At 44.0% G+C, this 17,907-nt stretch overlaps 1 protein-coding gene across 1 annotated transcript in view; it reads left to right on the top strand.

The window, feature by feature from the left end:
* The window catches only part of LOC106604464 (ecto-NOX disulfide-thiol exchanger 2-like), a 225,390-nt gene that overhangs the window by 43,723 nt on the left and 163,760 nt on the right, over window positions 1–17,907 (top strand). Inside the window, exon 2 of the mRNA XM_014199103.2 lies at window positions 1,764–1,889. Coding sequence (XP_014054578.2) covers window positions 1,778–1,889 — 112 coding nt within the window. The 5' untranslated portion in view covers window positions 1,764–1,777. The remainder of the gene's footprint in view (window positions 1–1,763; window positions 1,890–17,907) is intronic.

Raw genomic sequence — 17,907 nt, 5'->3', positions numbered from 1 at the left:
AGACAGGTAACATCATTAGTCCTTTATTATAACAGACAGAGGTAACATCATTAGTCCTTTATTATACCAGACAGGTAACATCATTAGTCCTTTATTATACCAGACAGAGGTAACATCATTAATCCTTTATTATATCAGACAGAGTTAACATCATTAGTCCTTTATTATACCAGACAGAGGTAACATCATTAGTCCTTTATTATACCAGACAGAGGTAACATCATTAGTCCTTTATTATACCAGACAGAGGAAACCTCATTAGTCCTTTATTATACCAGACAGAGGAAACATCATTATTCCTTTATTATACCAGACAAAGGTAACATCATTAGTCCTTTATTATACCAGACAAAGTTAACATCATTAATCCTTTATTATACCAGACAGAGGAAACCTCATTAGTCCTTTATTGTACCAGACAAAGGTAACATCATTAGTCCTTTATTATACCAGACAGAGGTAGCATCATTAGTCCTTTATTATACCAAACAGAGGTAACATCATTAGTCCTTTATTATACCAGACAGAGAAAATATCATTAGTCCTTTGTTATACCAGAGAGAGGTAACATCATTGTCCTTTATTATACCAGACAGAAGTACCATCATTAGTCATTTATTATACCAGACAGAGGAAACATCATTAGTCCTTTATTATACCAGACAGAGGAAACATCATTAGTCCTTTATTATACCAGACAGAGATAACATCATTAGTCCTTTATTATACCAGACAGAGGTAACATCATTAGTCCTTTATTATACCAGACAGAGGAAACATCATTAGTCCTATATTATACCAGACCCTCAGCTACCTCGGACCAATCAGTCCGCTGCTCAAGTGATTAGACAGGGCAGTCAGGGCGCGAGCCAGCATCAGTGTTAGCAGATGACAGTGACCTTTGAGGTATGTGAAGTGTTGTCCTCATCACCAACTGAATGTTTTGGCATCATGAGGCAGGAGAGAAGTTCAGTGCCACAGCCAGTCAACACACTTTACCATCTGTCAGAGGGACAGGTAAAAGAAATGAGAGACAGAAAGCCCATTTATAGTTGTGAAATGGTTTAGATGGGAGGAATAGGCTAGGGTTGAATGTGTGATGCGTTCTTGTTTACTTGGGGTCTTTTACTATAGGGATCTGAATGTGTTACACTTGGCAGAAAACCAGACTGCTTGCCCTGGGGTTGTGTCTGAATTATGTGTGTCTGTAATATTAGGCCAGCGATATTTTTTTTCAAGTTTTGAATGCCCGACTGCTTTAGAAATGGCCTTTTGCTTAGTACCAAAGCTAGTAATCTTCTTTTCGTGAGCTTTATTCCCTTAAATTGACTGTGACAGAGAAACATAAACTAGCCCTGCTCTTTTACTGGAGTTGTATTGTGTAGATTCTATCTGAGGAGTGTGTTGTGGTAGTACTGTTGTTCATTCTGAGAGTTTGTAGTGTCGGCCAGGGAAGAGAAGCAGCATCATCAGGAGGCCTTCTCTTAATAGAAGTCAGAGGATGTTCAGCCAAGAGGGGAATGAATGCTAATAACCTCTGAATAGAATGTAAAAGGCTCTGTCACTGGACAGATGACCTCTCAAAAAAAAGTTTCAAATACCTTACTGTGTTATAGAAGCTTTTAAATAGAAAATTAGAGACAATCGAACAAATCATTTGAGACCATATCTGATTGTACCGTATTCTGACTGACTCTCTCTCTCTCTATCTTTCTCACTGTCTCTCTCTCTCTCTCTCTTTTTCACTGTCTCTCTCTTTGCAGAAGGGATTCGTAACATGTCCATGGACTCCAACCCGATGCCCATGTCAGAACCCAACGCCTGGGCCACCGCCATAAACAACCTTGGCATGGCTCCCATGAACATGACGGGACAGCCCCTTCTGTCAGGTATGGGTCATTTAATCCTAACCATACCTCTACTGTAGCAACTGTTTAACAAACAAAGATTTCAAGACTAAACGTTGTTTAAGTAGCAGCCTACAAGAAGGAAAAACTCCAGGTAAAAATACATCCTAACATGACTTTGAAAGTGTTCTGATAAAAATATTGAATAAATATTTAATAATTTTTATATGATGCTTACCCAGACACTTGTCTAAATTGATGGGTCATGTGAAAGAAATGTTATAACCTCCCACTGGGAGAAAAAGGTCCATATCAGCGGATATCTTTACAAGATACGTTTTTGATATTCTAGAGAATACAGACCATTTCCAATGCATATTTGGAGTTTTGTGGTTTTGCTGACAAAAATCCTGACAAATTCTGAATCTGGATGTGCATTTTAGACATACAGTACCAGTCAAAAGTTTGGACACACCTACTCATTCAAGGATTTTTCTTTATTTTCACTATTTTCTACATTGTAGAATAATAGTGAAGACATCAAAACTATGACATAACACATTGTTCGGGCGACGTTTGGCGGTCGACGTCACCGGCTTTCTAGCCATCGCCTCTCCATTTTTCATTTATCCATTTGTTTTGTCTTGTTCCCTGCACACCTGGTTTTCATTCCCCAATCACACTACATGTATTTATTCCTCTGTTCCCCCTCATGTCTTTGTGTGTAATTTTTTGTGTTACGTGTCAATTTTGACGCGCTAGAACGGTGTTAGTTTGTTCCGTGTTTTATTCACGAGGTATGTGAACATAATTATTGTGACTGTTTGCGCGGGTTGCACTTGGCGTCCGTCTGTTGGTTTCTCCTGCCTAAATAAAGTGTGTGCCTGTTCACAACTCTCTGCTCTCCTGCACCTGACTCTGCACACCATTGACAGAATTACACACCCACCATGGAGTCAGCAGGAGCAGGTACCCCAGTCAGAGGAGTCGAGGAGCGCGTCCAGGAACACTCAGAAATGCTGCATCATCTCGGTACCATGATGGATCGCGTTGTCCAGACCATGGACCACTGGGAGAGACAGGAAGTCCCTCCAGCACCTCGACCAGCGCAACCGGGGTTACCTCTACTCGTCCCGTCCGGATCCAGTTCCAGTGGGATGCATCTCTCCCTTCCCCGGGAGTATGATGGGACGGCAGCACAGTGCCAGGGGTTCCTCTTACAACTGGACCTATACCTGGCCACCGTTCACCCAGCTCCCTCGGGAAGGGAGAGAGTGTCCGCCCTAGTCTCATGCCTCTCGGGGAGAGCTCTGGAGTGGGCACACTCCCTTTAAGAGTGTGCTCCTAATATCAGCTCGTTACCTGTATAAAAGACACCTGTGAGCCAGAAATCTTTCTGAGAGAGGGGGTCAAATACCTATTTCCCTCATTAAAATGCAAATCATTTTATAAAATTTTTTCTAGATTTTTTGTTGTTGTTATTATGTCTCTCACTGTTCAAATAAATCTATGATTAAAAGTATAGACTAATCATTTCTTTGTCAGTGGGCAAACGTACAAAATCAGCAGGGGATCAAATACTTTTTTCCCTCACTGTACATCCGGGACAGTGCGTCTGCCTTAGCGTTCTGGGAACCTGGTCGGTAGGATAGGGTGAACACAAAACGGGTAAAAAAACATGGCCCACCTTGCCTGGCGAGGGTTCAGTCTCCTCGCCGCCCGGATGTACTCCAGATTGCGGTGGTCAGTCCAGATGAGAAAAGGGTGTCTCGCCCCCTCAAGGCAATGTCGCCACGCCTTCAGAGCCTTGACGACAGCCAACAGCTCCCGGTCCCCCACATCATAGATTTGCTATGGCGTACCCGAGCGCTGAGAGAGCACGGCTCCTATCCCAGCCTCGGACGCGTCCACCTCCACTATGAACGCCAAAGAAGGATCCAGATGAACCAGCATGGGAGCCGAGGTAAACAGAGCCCTCAGATGTCCAAAAGCCCTGTCCGCCTCAGCCGACTACTGCAGTTGCACCGGTTCCCCCGTCAGCAGTGAGGTAATGGGAGCCGCTACCTGACCAAAGCCCCGGATAAACCTCCGGTAGTAGTTGGCAAACCCTAAGAACCGCTGCACATTCTTTACCGTGGTGGGAATTGGCCAATTACGTACGGCTGAAATGCGGTCACTCTCCATCTCCACCCCTGACGTGGAAATGCGGTACCCTAGGAAGGAGACGGACTGTTGGAAGAACAGACATTTCTCAGCCTTGACGTACAGGTCATGCTTCTACAGTCGACCAAGCACCCTGTGCACCAGGGACACATGCTCGGCGCGTGTAGCGGAGTATATCAGATTGTTGTCGATATTCACCACTACACCCTGCCTGTGCAGGTCCCGGAAAATCTCATTAACCTCTTACATCTAGACGTTCCGCTAGCGGAACACCTGCTCCAATATCCAATGATAGGCATGGCGCGAATTACAAATTCCTCAAAAATACAAAAACTTCAATTTTTCAAACATATGACTATTTCACAGCATTTTAAAGACAAGACTCTCCTTTATCTAACCACACTGTCCGATTTCAAAAAGGCTTTACAGCGAAAGCAAAACATTAGATTATGTCAGCAGAGTACCCAGCCAGAAATAATCAGACACCCATTTTTCAAGCTAGCATATAATGTCACATAAACCCAAACCACAGCTAAATGCAGCACTAACCTTTGATGATCTTCATCAGATGACACACCTAGGACATTATGTTATACAATACATGCATGTTTTGTTCAATCAAGTTCATATTTATATCAAAAACCAGCTTTTTACATTAGCATGTGACGTTCAGAACTAGCATACCCCCCGCAAACTTCCGGTGAATTTACTAAATTACTCACGATAAACGTTCACAAAAAACATAACAATTATTTTAAGAATTATAGATACAGAACTCCTCTATGCACTCGCTATGTCCGATTTTAAAATAGCTTTTCGGTGAAAGCACATTTTGCAATATTCTCAGTAGATAGCCCGGCATCACAGGGCTAGCTATTTAGACACCCAGCAAGTTTAGCACTCACAAAAGTCAGATTTACTATAAGAAAAATGTTATTACCTTTGCTGTTCTTCGTCAGAATGCACTCCCAGGACTTCTACTTCAATAACAAATGTTGGTTTGGTCCCAAATAATCCATTGTTATATCCAAATAGCGGCGTTTTGTTCGTGCGTTCAAGACACTATCCGAATGGTAAAGAAGGGTGACGAGCACGACGCATTTCGTGACAAAAAAATTCTAAATATTCCATTACCGTACTTCGAAGCATGTCAACCGCTGTTTAAAATCAATTTTTATGCCATTTTTCTCGTAAAAAAGCGATAATATTCCGACCGGGAATCTGCGTTTAGGTAAAAAGACGAAAGAAAATAAAGCATGGGGTCGACTCGTGCACGCGCCTAAGCCCATTGTCCTCTGATCGGCCACTGATCGGCTACTTACCAAAGGCGATGTGTTTCAGCCAGAGGCTGCCTCGATATCATTCAGCTTTTTCCCGGGTTCTGAGAGCCTATGGGAGCCGTAGGAAGTGTCACGTTACAGCAAAGATCCTCAGTCTTCAATAAAAAGAGCCAAGATGAGCAAGAACTTGTCAGACAGGTCACTTCCTGTATGGAATCTTCTCAGGTTTTTGCTTGCCATATGAGTTCTGTTATACTCACAGACACCATTCAAACAGTTTTAGAAACTTTAGGGTGTTTTCTATCCAAAGCCAATAATTATATGCATATTCTAGTTTCTGGGCAGGAGTAATAATCAGATTAAATCGGGTACGTTTTTTATCCGGCCGTGAAAATACTGCCCCCTAGCCATAACAGGTTAAACAACACAATGTAACTCCAAGTCAATCACACTTCTGTGAAATCAAACTGTCCACTTAGGAAGCAACACTGATTGACAATACATTTCACATGCTGTTGTGCAAATGGAATAGACAACAGGTGGAAATTATAGGCAATTAGCAAGAGACCCCCAATAAAGGAGTGGTTCTGCAGGTGGGGACCACAGACCACTTCTCAGTTGTGTCTGCTCAAACGGTCAGAAACAGACTCCACGAGGGTGGTATGAGGGCCCGACGTCCACAGGTGGGGGTTGTGCTTACAGCCCAACACCGTGCAGGACGTTTGGCATTTGCCAGAGAACACCAAGATTGGCAAATTCGCCACTGGCGCCCTGTGCTCTTCACAGATGAAAGCAGGTTCACACTGAGCACGTGACAGACGTGACAGAGTCTGGAGACGCCGTGGAGAACGTTCTGCTGCCTGCAACATCCTCCAGCATGACCGGTTTGGCGGTGGGTCAGTCATGGTGTGGGGTGGCATTTCTTTGGGGGAAACCCCAGCACTCTGAATAGAAGTGTGTCACAAAACAAACAATACCTCACAATGATGGGGTGTAAAGAACTGAACTAAATAGTGTGTGATAAACATACAGGTGTGTGAACAGGTGATCAGAATTCAGGTGATTGGGATCTGGAGAGTGAGCTGCGTTCAGGGGATCTAGGTGTTTGAGAGTGTGAGCTGGAAAGTGGGCTGGAAAGTGAGCTGCGTTCAGGGGATCTACGTGTTTGAAAGTGTGAGTTGGAAGCAGACGTTACAGATGCATTTTATGCATATTCTATAATGATAGGCTATTCAATTGGCTACATCTGTTGGTACACACTTTTATTGAGGAAATTATGACGTCATTTACATTTTATTTGTGCTCCATCACCTTAAACAGTACACTATACCACTGGTCAAGATCGTGTCTGGTGGGGATAGATAGAATCAGCATGCACACGACATGCGGACGCTCGCGCGGAACCCTAACCTTACAGAACATCTACTGTAGTTATCTGTCTGTGTCATTTAACCGAGGAAAGAGGGCCGCAGCCCATTGCAGCCCTAATTCAAACATCCCCACATTCCCATATTCCCACTGAAGCCCTGTACTTTGTCTGGAGCAATCTTGACTCTGATTTGATTTCTTCCATGGTTAACCAGTCCAGCGAAGGTCAGTTATGTTAGATGGTAATGAGGGTAAACATTACGATGACATGTGGTGTTTTAGGTGATTTGGTGTCTGTACGTTGACAAGAGCTACAGTTCCCATTTGAGGTAATGTCTGTTTGTGTGGCTGCAGTAGAGACTAGGGGGAGTGCCTGGAGTGTTTGTGTCTGTGGGGCTGCAGTAGAGACTAGGGGGAGTGTCTGGAGTGTTTGTGTCTGTGTGGCTGCAGTAGAGACTAGGGGGAGTGTCTGGATTGTTTGTGTCTGTGTGGCTGCAGTAGAGACTAGGGAGAGTGTCTGGAGTGTTTGTGTGGCTGCAGTAGAGGCTAGGGGGAGTGTCTGGAGTGTTTGTGTGGCTACTGTAGAGACTAGGGGGAGTGTCTGTGTGGCTACAGTAGAGACTAGGGGGAGTGTCTGTGTGGCTACAGTAGAGACTAGGGGGAGTGTCTGAAGTGTTTGTGTTTGTGTCTGTGTCTGCAGTATCCAGTGGATGTTTCTGACTCTGTAGCTGCAGACTGGTTGCTGGATTCTGTGCATCCTGCGGCTCTGCTCACATTTGCCTACGTCGGCCATTTTCTTTGTCTCTATTAAAATGAACATCCAGCGCTGAGTCAGCCAGATGGACGTATGACTCTATTATCAGTCTGAGGACTTGAGATCCACACAGCTCAGTACCAGACAGACAGTTGGCAGGGTGGCAGGAGCTTTGAAACCCTTAGCTAATCCTATTTTGTGACACTCATACACAACTCAAATAGTATTTAAATTTGTCGTTAACACCATTTATACTGAACCTCTTGGCTCTATCGTCGGGGAGGGGTTGCCCATAGTCATGTATCATCATCATATGTCACACAGTCAGGTGAACCACAGACACATCATTGGACTGTAGCTGTCACTCCACCATGTCGCCATCTTGGTTCTACCATAGGCTGTTTGCCCAGTGGCAGAGCCCACAGATATGTCATCATCATGAGTCACTTAGAAAGGTGAAATTACAGTGGCAGAGCCCACAGATATGTCATCATCATGAGTCACTTAGAAAGGTGAAATTACAGTGGCAGAGCCAACAGATATGTTATCATGAGTCACTCAGTCAGGTGAAATTACAGTGGCAGAGCCAACAGATATGTTATCATGAGTCACTCAGTCAGGTGAAATTACAGTGGCAGAGCCAACAGATATGTTATCATAAGTCACTCTGTCAGGGGAAATTACAGTGGCAGAGCCAACAGATATGTTATCATGAGTCACTCAGTCAGGTGAAATTACAGTGGCAGAGCCAACAGATATGTTATCATGAGTCACTCAGTCAGGTGAAATTACAGTGGCAGAGCCAACAGATATGTTATCATGAGTCACCCAGTCAGGTGAAATTACAGTGGCAGAGCCAACAGATATGTTATCATGAGTCACCCAGTCAGGTGAAATTACAGTGGCAGAGCCAACAGATATGTTATCATGAGTCACTCAGTCAGGTGAAATTACAGTGGCAGAGCCAACAGATATGTTATCATGAGTCACTCAGTCAGGGGAAATTAACTGCAAAAGACTTGAGAAGAATTAAACGTCAAGCTACCATTCCCCATTATCCTCCAGTGCCACCATATTCCAGAACTGCAACCTACCTGGAGTGTCCAGAAGTACAAGGTGTCAAGTGCTCAGAAACATGGCCAAGGTCAAGAAGACTGAAACACGACCACCACTGAATACGATTCACAAGTTGAAGCGTCAAGATTGGGCAAAGAAATACCTGAAGAAAGATTTTTCTAAGGTTTTATGGACAGATGACATGAGAGTGACTCTTGATGGACCAGATGGACATGCCTGTGGCTGGATCAGTAATGGACACAGGGCACCACTTCGAGTCAGGCGCCAGGAAGGTGGAGGAGGGGTACTGGTATGGGCTGCTATCATTAAGGATGAGGTAGTTGGACCTTTTTGGGTTGAAGATGAACTACTGCCAGTTTCTTCAAGCAGTAGTACAGGAAGAAGTCCTCAGCATTCAAGAAGGCCATGATCTTTATGCAGGACAATACTCCATCACATGCATCCAAGTACTATACTGCTTGGCTAGCCAGCCAGGGCCTCAAAGATGCCCGAATAATGACCTGGCCCCCTTCCTCACCAGACTTGGGCCCTTCTCAAACATGAGATTTACAGTGAGGGAAGACAATACATCTCTTTGAACAGCATTTGGGAGGCTGTGGATGCCGTTTCAGCGAAAGTTGATCGTGAACAGATCAAGAAACTGACAGACTCCGTGGATGGAAGGCTCATGGCAGTTATTGAAAAGAAGGGTGGCTATATTGGTCACTGAATATTTTTGAAAGGCCGAAAATGTTATTTAATTGTCATTTTGTGTTACTTATCTGTTACACTTACTCAAAAAAAATTTAGTAAACAAGTGAGTTGGGAGAAATCATTTTTGTAATTTGGTTGCCTAATAATTCTGCACACTATGAGTTGCCTAATAATTGTGCACACATATATTCCCCTGAGAAAGACAAAACTCACTTTTCCTTTGTTAAACATTCAGGTTTGAGGTTCAATAACATTTTGGATTGACTGAGAGCATTGTGTTTGTTCAACAACAAAATTAATCCTGAGGAATGCAATTTGCCTAATAATTGTGCACACAGTGTAATAGACTGTAAAAACAACAGGATATCAGCTCCAAGTGATTTTAATTTATGAAATCTGTTCCCAAGTATTCCCACACTTAATAGAGAGACACGTGATCGTATACAAATGTGAGCAAGTTTTGATTTTAGTCAATCTGGGCTTCTTGCAGTCAATTTGCAGTATACAAATAATTTGTAATTATGCTTACATTTTAGTAATTTATTAGACGCTCTTATCCAGAGCTACTTACTTTAGCAACTAAGGTTAAGTGCCTTGCTCAAGGGCACATCCCACCCTCCCTCTACCCAGCCCTCCCACACTCCCCTTTACGCAGCCCTCCCTCCTCCTAGCCCTCCCACCCTCCCTTTACCTATCCCTCCCTCCCTCTACCCAGCCCTCCCTCCCCCCAGCCCTCCCACCCCGTCCTCCACCCAGCCCTCTTTCCACCTAGCACCCACTCTGCTGGGGGGACGTTTACCCTGGAAAACAGAGGGAGGGGAGGAAGGGAAGAGGAGAGGAGGAAAGAGAGGGAGGATGGATGTGATGTGGTGACAGCCAGGAGGTATCTACAGTGAAATGCCAAATGTTTTATTCCTGGCTGGACATTTTATTGATAGGCAGCATGAAATGTAATTACCTTCAACAAACCTCTGGGAAGCTGATTGGTTAACATGGAGATACAGGGCTGTTGGATGTGTGTGTGTGTGTGTGTGTGTGTGTGTGTGTGTGTGTGTGTGTGTGTGTGTGTGCGTCCGTGCGCGCTTCTCTGAGTGTGTGTGTGTATCGCATGCTTGCGTGTGTTTGTGCATCCGTGCGTGGGGTGGGTGTGTCTGTGTGTTTGGGTGACTCTTCATATCTCTGGGACTGCAGGCAGAGGCTGTGTGACGATCTATCATGTGACTGGAGAAAGAGAGAGAGAGAGAGAGATGAAGAGGGAGAGAAAGAGATGGAGCCAGTGGGAGAGGGAAGAGGGAGAGATAGGGGGACTGAGAGACCTTGTGTGGCTGGAGAGAAGACAGTTCTCCACTGATGTTTCTGTTCAGGAGTCTCCTGCTCTGTCTCTGTCTCTAGACAGTTTTACCTCTGTCTGGAAGAGGCCTGTTTCACACTGAAGATGATGTGTGTTTATCTTAAAATCCCTGAGAAGAAACAGAGTGTAAATAATCTCTGTTATCATGCATCGCTCGACTTCACACCTCCTATGCCCACTGGCTCTGAATGGAAACGTGTGCACACACACACACACACACACACACACACATACACACACAGACACACACACACACAGACACACACACATACAGACACACACACACACAGACACACACACACACACACACACACACACACACACACAAACACACATAGACTGGAAGGAGAAAGATAAATTCAGCAGTGAAGTGGAAACAGGCTGGTCTTGATCAAACCAGATCTTCTTTTCTTGATGTGCACCCGGAGCCTGGTTTGGCTCCTATCGTCTGTCATGTTCATGAATAAATATGGTGCAGAAATCTTTTATTTACCAAGAGTGAAAATTATTCTCTGTGCTCATAATGTGTGTGGCAGCCAGGAGTGTTTTACATAATTCATCAGCAGTGTGCTCATTTCCTCAGTTCAGGGTAGTGGCAGTTATGAATCAGCTCATCTGCCGCATAGGGGCCAATGACAGAGCTCTGCCGTGGGCCTCTCTCTCCAACCAGAGCTCTGCCGTGGGCCTCTCTTCCCAACCCAGGGCTGAACCCCACTATTACCCTGTCTGATGCCCACCAAAGAGCTCCCTAGTGGGCCTCTCACCCAGCCCTGAGACAAGAGCTGAACCCCACTATTACCCTATCTGAGGCCCACCAGAGAGCTCTGTGGTGTGCCTCTCACCCAGCCCTGAGACCTGAGCTGAACCACACTATTACCCTGTCTGAGGCCCATCAGAGAGCTCCATGGTGGGTCTCTCACCCAGTCCTGAGACCAGAGCTGAACCCCACTATTATCCTGTCTGAGGCCCATCAGAGAGCTCTGTGGTGGGCCTCGACCCAGCCCTGAGACCAGAGCTGAATCCTACTATGACCCTGTCTGAGGCCCACCAGAGAGCTCTGTGGTGGGCCTCTCACCCAGCACTGAGACCAGAGCTGCCACTTAGACTGGCATTCAGTACATTCAGTAGACACTGTGTCCGCTATACCTCCCTCCCTCCTCTATCTCTCCTCCTGCCATCATTTCACCTCTCCTCCGCCTCGCTGGGCAGGAGTCATCATCACCCAGGCAACAGGGTCCCTCTTATCACTTTCGACATGAATACCAGAAATGAGGTCATTAACAGGCAGGTAGGTGGGCAGACGCATGTGTGTGTGAGTGCACCCAGCTGTAGTCTACATCAAAACCTGTGAAATCTCCTGTGTTTCCTGGTCCTCTCTCTCTCTCTCTCTCTCTCTCTCTCTCTCTCTCTCTCTCTCTCTCTCTCTCTCTCTCTCTCTCTCTCTCTCTCTCTCTGACTACAGCCAGGAAGATCAAAGGTCAGCCAATCAGTAGCAGAGAGGAGAGTCAGTAGAAGCTTATGAAGCTCCACTTTAAACATGTAGGATGTTTGTTTGTTCCTTTCAAATCAAATCAAATGTTATTTGTCACATGCGCTGAACAGGTAGAGAGAACAGTCTATGACTTGGGTGACTGGAGTCTTTGACAATTTTTTGGGCCTTCCTCTGACACTGCCTAGTATATAGGTCCTGGATGTTAGGAAGCTTGGCCCCAGGGATATACTGGGCCGTACGCACTACCCTCTGTAGTGCCTTATGGTCAGATGCTGAGCAGTTGCCATACCAGGCGGTAATGCAACCGGTCAGGATGCTCTCGATGGTGCAGCTGTAGATCTTTTTGAGGTTCTGGGGACCCATTTCAAATCTTTTCAGTCTCCCGAGGGGGAAAAGGTGTTGTCGTGCCCTCTTCACAACTGTCTTGGACCACGATAGTTTGTTGGTGATGTTGACACATTTTCTTTTTACATTTTTACATTTTAGTCTTTTAGCAGATGCTCTTATCTAGAGCGACTTACAGTAGTGAATGCATACATTTCATAATTTTTTTCCCCCGTACTGGTCCCCCATGGGAATCGAACCTACATTTCATAAAATTTTTCTCCATACTGGTCCCCCATGGGAATCGAACCCACAACCCTGGCGTTGCAAACACCATGCTCTACCAACTGAGCCACTCGGAACCACCAAGGAACTTGAATTTCTCGACCCGCTCCACTTCAGTCCCATCAATGTTAATAGGGGCCTCTCCGGCCCTCCTTTTCCTATAGTCCACAATCAGCTCCTTTGTCTTGCTCACATTGAGAAAGAGGTTATTGTCCTGGCACCGCACTGCAAGGTCTCTGATCTCCCTATAGGCTGTCTCATCGTTGACGGTGATCAGGCCTACCACTGTTGTGTCATCAGCAAACTTAATGATGGTGTTGGAGTCGTGCTTGGACACGCAGTCGTGGGTAAACAGGGAGTACAGGAGGGGACTAAGCACGCACCCCTGAGGGGCCCCAGTGTTGAGGATCAGCGTGGCAGATGTGTTGTTGCCTACCCTTACCACCTTACCACCTGAGAGCGTGATCACACAGTTGTCCGGAACAGCTGGTGCTCTCATGCATGCTTCAGTGTTTCTTGCCTCAAAGTGAGCATAAAAGACATTTAGGTTGTCTGGCAGGCTCGCGTCACTGCGCAGGTCCTGGCTGGCTTTCCCTTTGTAGTCCGTAATAGATTTCAAGCTCTGCCATATCTGACGAGCGTCAGAGCCGGTGTAGTACGATTCAATCTTAGTCCTGTATTGACACTTTGCCTGTTTGATGGTTTGTCTGAGGGCATAGCAGGATGTCTTATAAGTGTCCGGATTAGTGTTCCGCTCCTTGAAAACGGAAACTCTAGCCTTTAGCTCGATGCGGATGTTGCCTGTAATCCATGGGTTCTGGTTGGGAAATGTACGTACGGTCACTGTGGGGACGACATCGTCAATGCACTTATTGAAACTTCTTATGGGCAGCACCACTTTGCTGGGACAGTGGAAGCGGGTCCCATCCTGGCCAACATCCGGTGAAAATGTCAGGGTGCCTCGAAATTCAAACTACAGACATTCAATTTAAATATTTAACTTTCATAAAATCACAAGTGTAATACATCAAAATAAAGCTTAACTTCTTGTTAATCCAGCCGCTGTGTCAGATTTCAAAAAGGCTTTATGGCGAAAGTACACCATGTGATTATCTGAGGACAGCGCCCCGCATACAAAAGCATGAAAAACATATTTCAACCAGGCAGGTGCGCCACGAAAGTCAGAAATAGCGATATAATAAATGCCTTACCTTTGATGATCTTCTTCTGTTGGCACTCCAAAAGGTCCCAGATACATCACAAATGGTCCTTTTGTTCGATAATGTACTTCTTTATATCCATAAAAAACTCAGTTTAGCTGGCGCACTTCAGTCAATAATCCACCCAGTTTCCCTCCATCAAAATGCATACAAAATGAATCCCAAACGTTACTAATAAACTTTTCCAAACAAGTCAAACAACGTTTATAATCAAACCTTAGGTACCCTAATACGTAAATAAACGATAAAATTTAAGACGGAGAATCGTTATTGTCTTTACCAGAGAAAAATACCAAAGAACGCGCTCTCTTCCACACGCTTGGAAACACAACAGCCAATATGGGAGCCACCTATAAAAACAAAATTTCTGGCTCATTTTTCCATTTTTGGTTGCACATGTGACATGCTGGTAGAAATTAGGTAAAGCAGATTTAAGTTTCCCTGCATTAAAGTCCCCGGCCATTAGGAGCGCCGCTTCTGGATGAGAATTTTCTTGTTTGCTTATGGCCTTATACAGCTCATTGAGTGCGGTCTTAGTGCCAGCATCGGTTTGTGGTGGTAAATAGACGGCTACGAATAATATAGATGTGACCTCTCTTGGTAGATAGTGTGGTCTACAGTTTATCATGAGGTATTCTACCTCAGGCGAGGAATACCTTGTGACTTCTTTAACCTCTATGGGCTAGGTGGGACGCAAGCGTCCCACCCGTGGTGCACTCCATCAACAGCAGGTGCATTTCAAGAGCGGCAAATTTGAATCCAAATAAATGTCAAAATTCAAATTTTTCAAACATACAACTATTTTACACCCTTTGAAAGATAAACATCTCCTTAATCTAACCACGTTTTACGATTTCAAAAAGGTTTTACGGCGAAAGCATAAATTTAGAGTATGTTAGGACAGTACATTTACAAGAGTTGTGTGTAATGTTTTGTCAATTCAAAGACAGGGTCACCAAAACCATAAAACCAGCTAAAATGATGCACTAACCTTTTACAATCTCCATCAGATTACACTCCTAGGACATTATGTTAGACAATGCATGCATTTTTAGTTCTATCAAGTTCATATTTATATCCAAAAACAGCGTTTTACTATGGCATTGATGTTGAGGAAATCGTTTCCCTCCAATAACCGGCAGTCAAGTCAGCGTCAAATTAGAAAACATTGGTAAAATATTATATTGTCATTTAAAGAATTATAGATTTACATCTCTTGAACGCAATCAACTTGCCAGATTTAAAAATAACCTTACTGGGAAATCACACTTTGCAATAATCTGAGCACTGCGCCCAGAAAAATACGCATTGCGATACAGACTAGCCGTCATGTTGGGGAGATCTAAAATCGAAAATACTATGTAAATAATCCATTACCTTTGATTCTCTTCATCAGATGTCACTTCCAGGTATCACAGGTCCATAACGAATGTAGTTTTGTTCAAAAAAGCTCATCATTTATGTCCAAAAATCTCCGTCTTGTTAGCACATGATCTAAGCCCGCCGGACTTCACTTCATGAACGAGGGGAAAAAATATATTTACGTTCGTTCAAACATGTCAAACGTTGTATAGCATAAATCATTAGGGCCTTTTTAACCAGAACATGAATAATATTCAAGGTGGACGAATGCATTCTCTTTTATAACCTATTGGAACGAGGGTACCCAACATGAACTCGCGCCAGGTGTCTAATGGGCCATCATCGTTCCATGGCTCTTGTTCGGTCAGATCTCCCTCCAGAAGACTCAAAACACTTTGTAAAGGCTGGTGACATCTAGTGGAAGCAATAGGAAGTGCCAAAATATTCCTCAGCCCCTGTGTTTTTCAATGGCATAGGTTTAAAGGTAATACAACACATCAGGTATCCACTTCCTGTCAGAAAATGTCTCAGGGTTTTGCCTGCCAAATGAGTTCTGTTATACTCACAGACACCATTCAAACAGTTTTAGAAACTTTAGAGTGTTTTCTATCCATATATAATAAGTATATGCATATTCTAGTTACTGGGTAGGATTAGTAACCAGATTAAATCGGGTAAATTTTTTTATCCAGCCGTGCAAATACTGCCCCCTAGCCCTAACAGGTTAATATTAGACATCGCGCACCAGCAGTTTTTGACAAATAACGTAGCTCTCTGTCCTGCCAAAAAACGGAGAAGCCAGCCAGCTCTATATAATCCGTGTCGTCATTCAGCCAAGTGTCGGTGAAACATAAGATATTACAGTTTTTAACCTCTATGGGCTAGGCGGGACGTAATCGTCCCACCTACGTAACAGCCAGTGTAATCCAGTGGCGCGATTTTCAAATACCTTAAAAATCCTATTACTTCAATTTCTCAAACATATGACTATTTTACAGCTATTTAAAGACAAGACTCTCGTTAACCTCTTACATCTAGACGTTTCTGCTAGCGGAACACCTGCTCCAATATCCAATGATAGGCGTGGGGCGAATTACAAATTCCTCAAAAATACAAAAACTTCAACTTTTCAAACATATGACTATTTCACAGCATTTTAAAGACAAGACTCTCCTTTATCTAACCACAGTGTCCGATTTCAAAAAGGCTTTACAGCGAAAGCAAAACATTAGATTATGTCAGCAGAGTACCAAGCCAGAAATAATCAGACACCCATTTTTCAAGCTAGCATATAATGTCACAAAAACCCAGAAGACAGCTAAATGCAGCACTAACCTTTGATGATCTTCATCAGATGACACACCTAGGACATTATGTTATACAATACATGCATGTTTTGTTCAATCAAGTTCATATTTATATAAAAAACAGCTTTTTACATTAGCATGTGACGTTCAGAACTAGCATACCCCCCGCAAACTTCCGGGGAATTTACTAACAATTTACTAAATTACTCATGATAAACGTTCACAAAAAGCATAACAATTATTTTAAGAATTATAGATACAGAACTCCTCTATGCACTCGATATGTCCGATTTTAAAATAGCTTTTTGGTGAAAGCACATTTTGCAATATTCTAAGTACATAGCCCAGCCATCACGGGCTAGCTATTTAGACACCCGGCAAGTTTAGCCTTCACCAAAATCAGATTTACTATAACAAAAATGTTATTACCTTTGTTGTCTTCGTCAGAATGCACTCCCAGGACTTCTACTTCAAAAACAAATGTTGGTTTGGTCCCAAATAATCCATCGTAATATCCAAATAGCGGCGTTTTGTTCGTGCGTTCCAGAAACTATCCGAAATGGTAAATCAGGGTCGCGCGCATGGCGCAATTCGTGACAAAAAAATTCTAAATATTCCATTACCGTACTTCGGACCATGTCAACCGCTGTTTAAAATCAATTTTTATGCAATTTATCTCGTAAAAAAGCGATAATATTCCGACCGGGAATCTCCTTTTCGGTAAACAGAGGAAAAAACACAAAGACGGGGGCGGCCAGTGCACGCGCCTAATCCCACAGTCCCTTGATCGGCCACTTGAGAAAGGCGATAATGTGTTTCAGCCTGGGGCTGGAATGACAACATTCAGGTTTTTCCCGGGCTCTGAGAGCCTATTGGAGCCGTGGGAAGTGTCACGTTACCGCAGAGATCCTTTGTAATGGAATGAGATGTCAAAGAAAGACAATAAATGGTCAGACAGGCCACTTCCTGTAAAGGAATCTCTCAGGTTTTGACCTGCCATTTGAGTTCTGTTATACTCACAGACACTATTCAAACAGTTTTAGAAACTTTGGAGTGTTTTCTATCCAAAGCCAATAATTATATGCATATTCTAGTTACTGGGCAGGAGTAGTAACCAGATTAAATCGGGTACGTTTTTTATCCAGCCGTGTCAATACTGCCCCCTAGCCCTAACAGGTTAATGTCCCGTTGGTAGGATATTAATCGTGGACCAGATTGTCCAGTTTGTTTTCCAATGATTGCACGTTGGCCAATAATACAGAGGGTAGTGGTGGTTTACTCACTCGCCAACGAATTCTCACAAGGCACCCTGACATCCGCCCCCTATCTTTCCGTCTTTATTTCAAACGAATGACAGGGATGGGGGCCTGGTCTCCGGGAAGCA

This window comes from Salmo salar, chromosome ssa05, assembly GCF_905237065.1.
Source record: "Salmo salar chromosome ssa05, Ssal_v3.1, whole genome shotgun sequence".
Classification (NCBI taxonomy): domain Eukaryota; kingdom Metazoa; phylum Chordata; class Actinopteri; order Salmoniformes; family Salmonidae; genus Salmo; species Salmo salar.
Note: the sequence above shows the minus strand (reverse complement) of the source record. Positions and strands in the feature narration are given on the sequence as shown.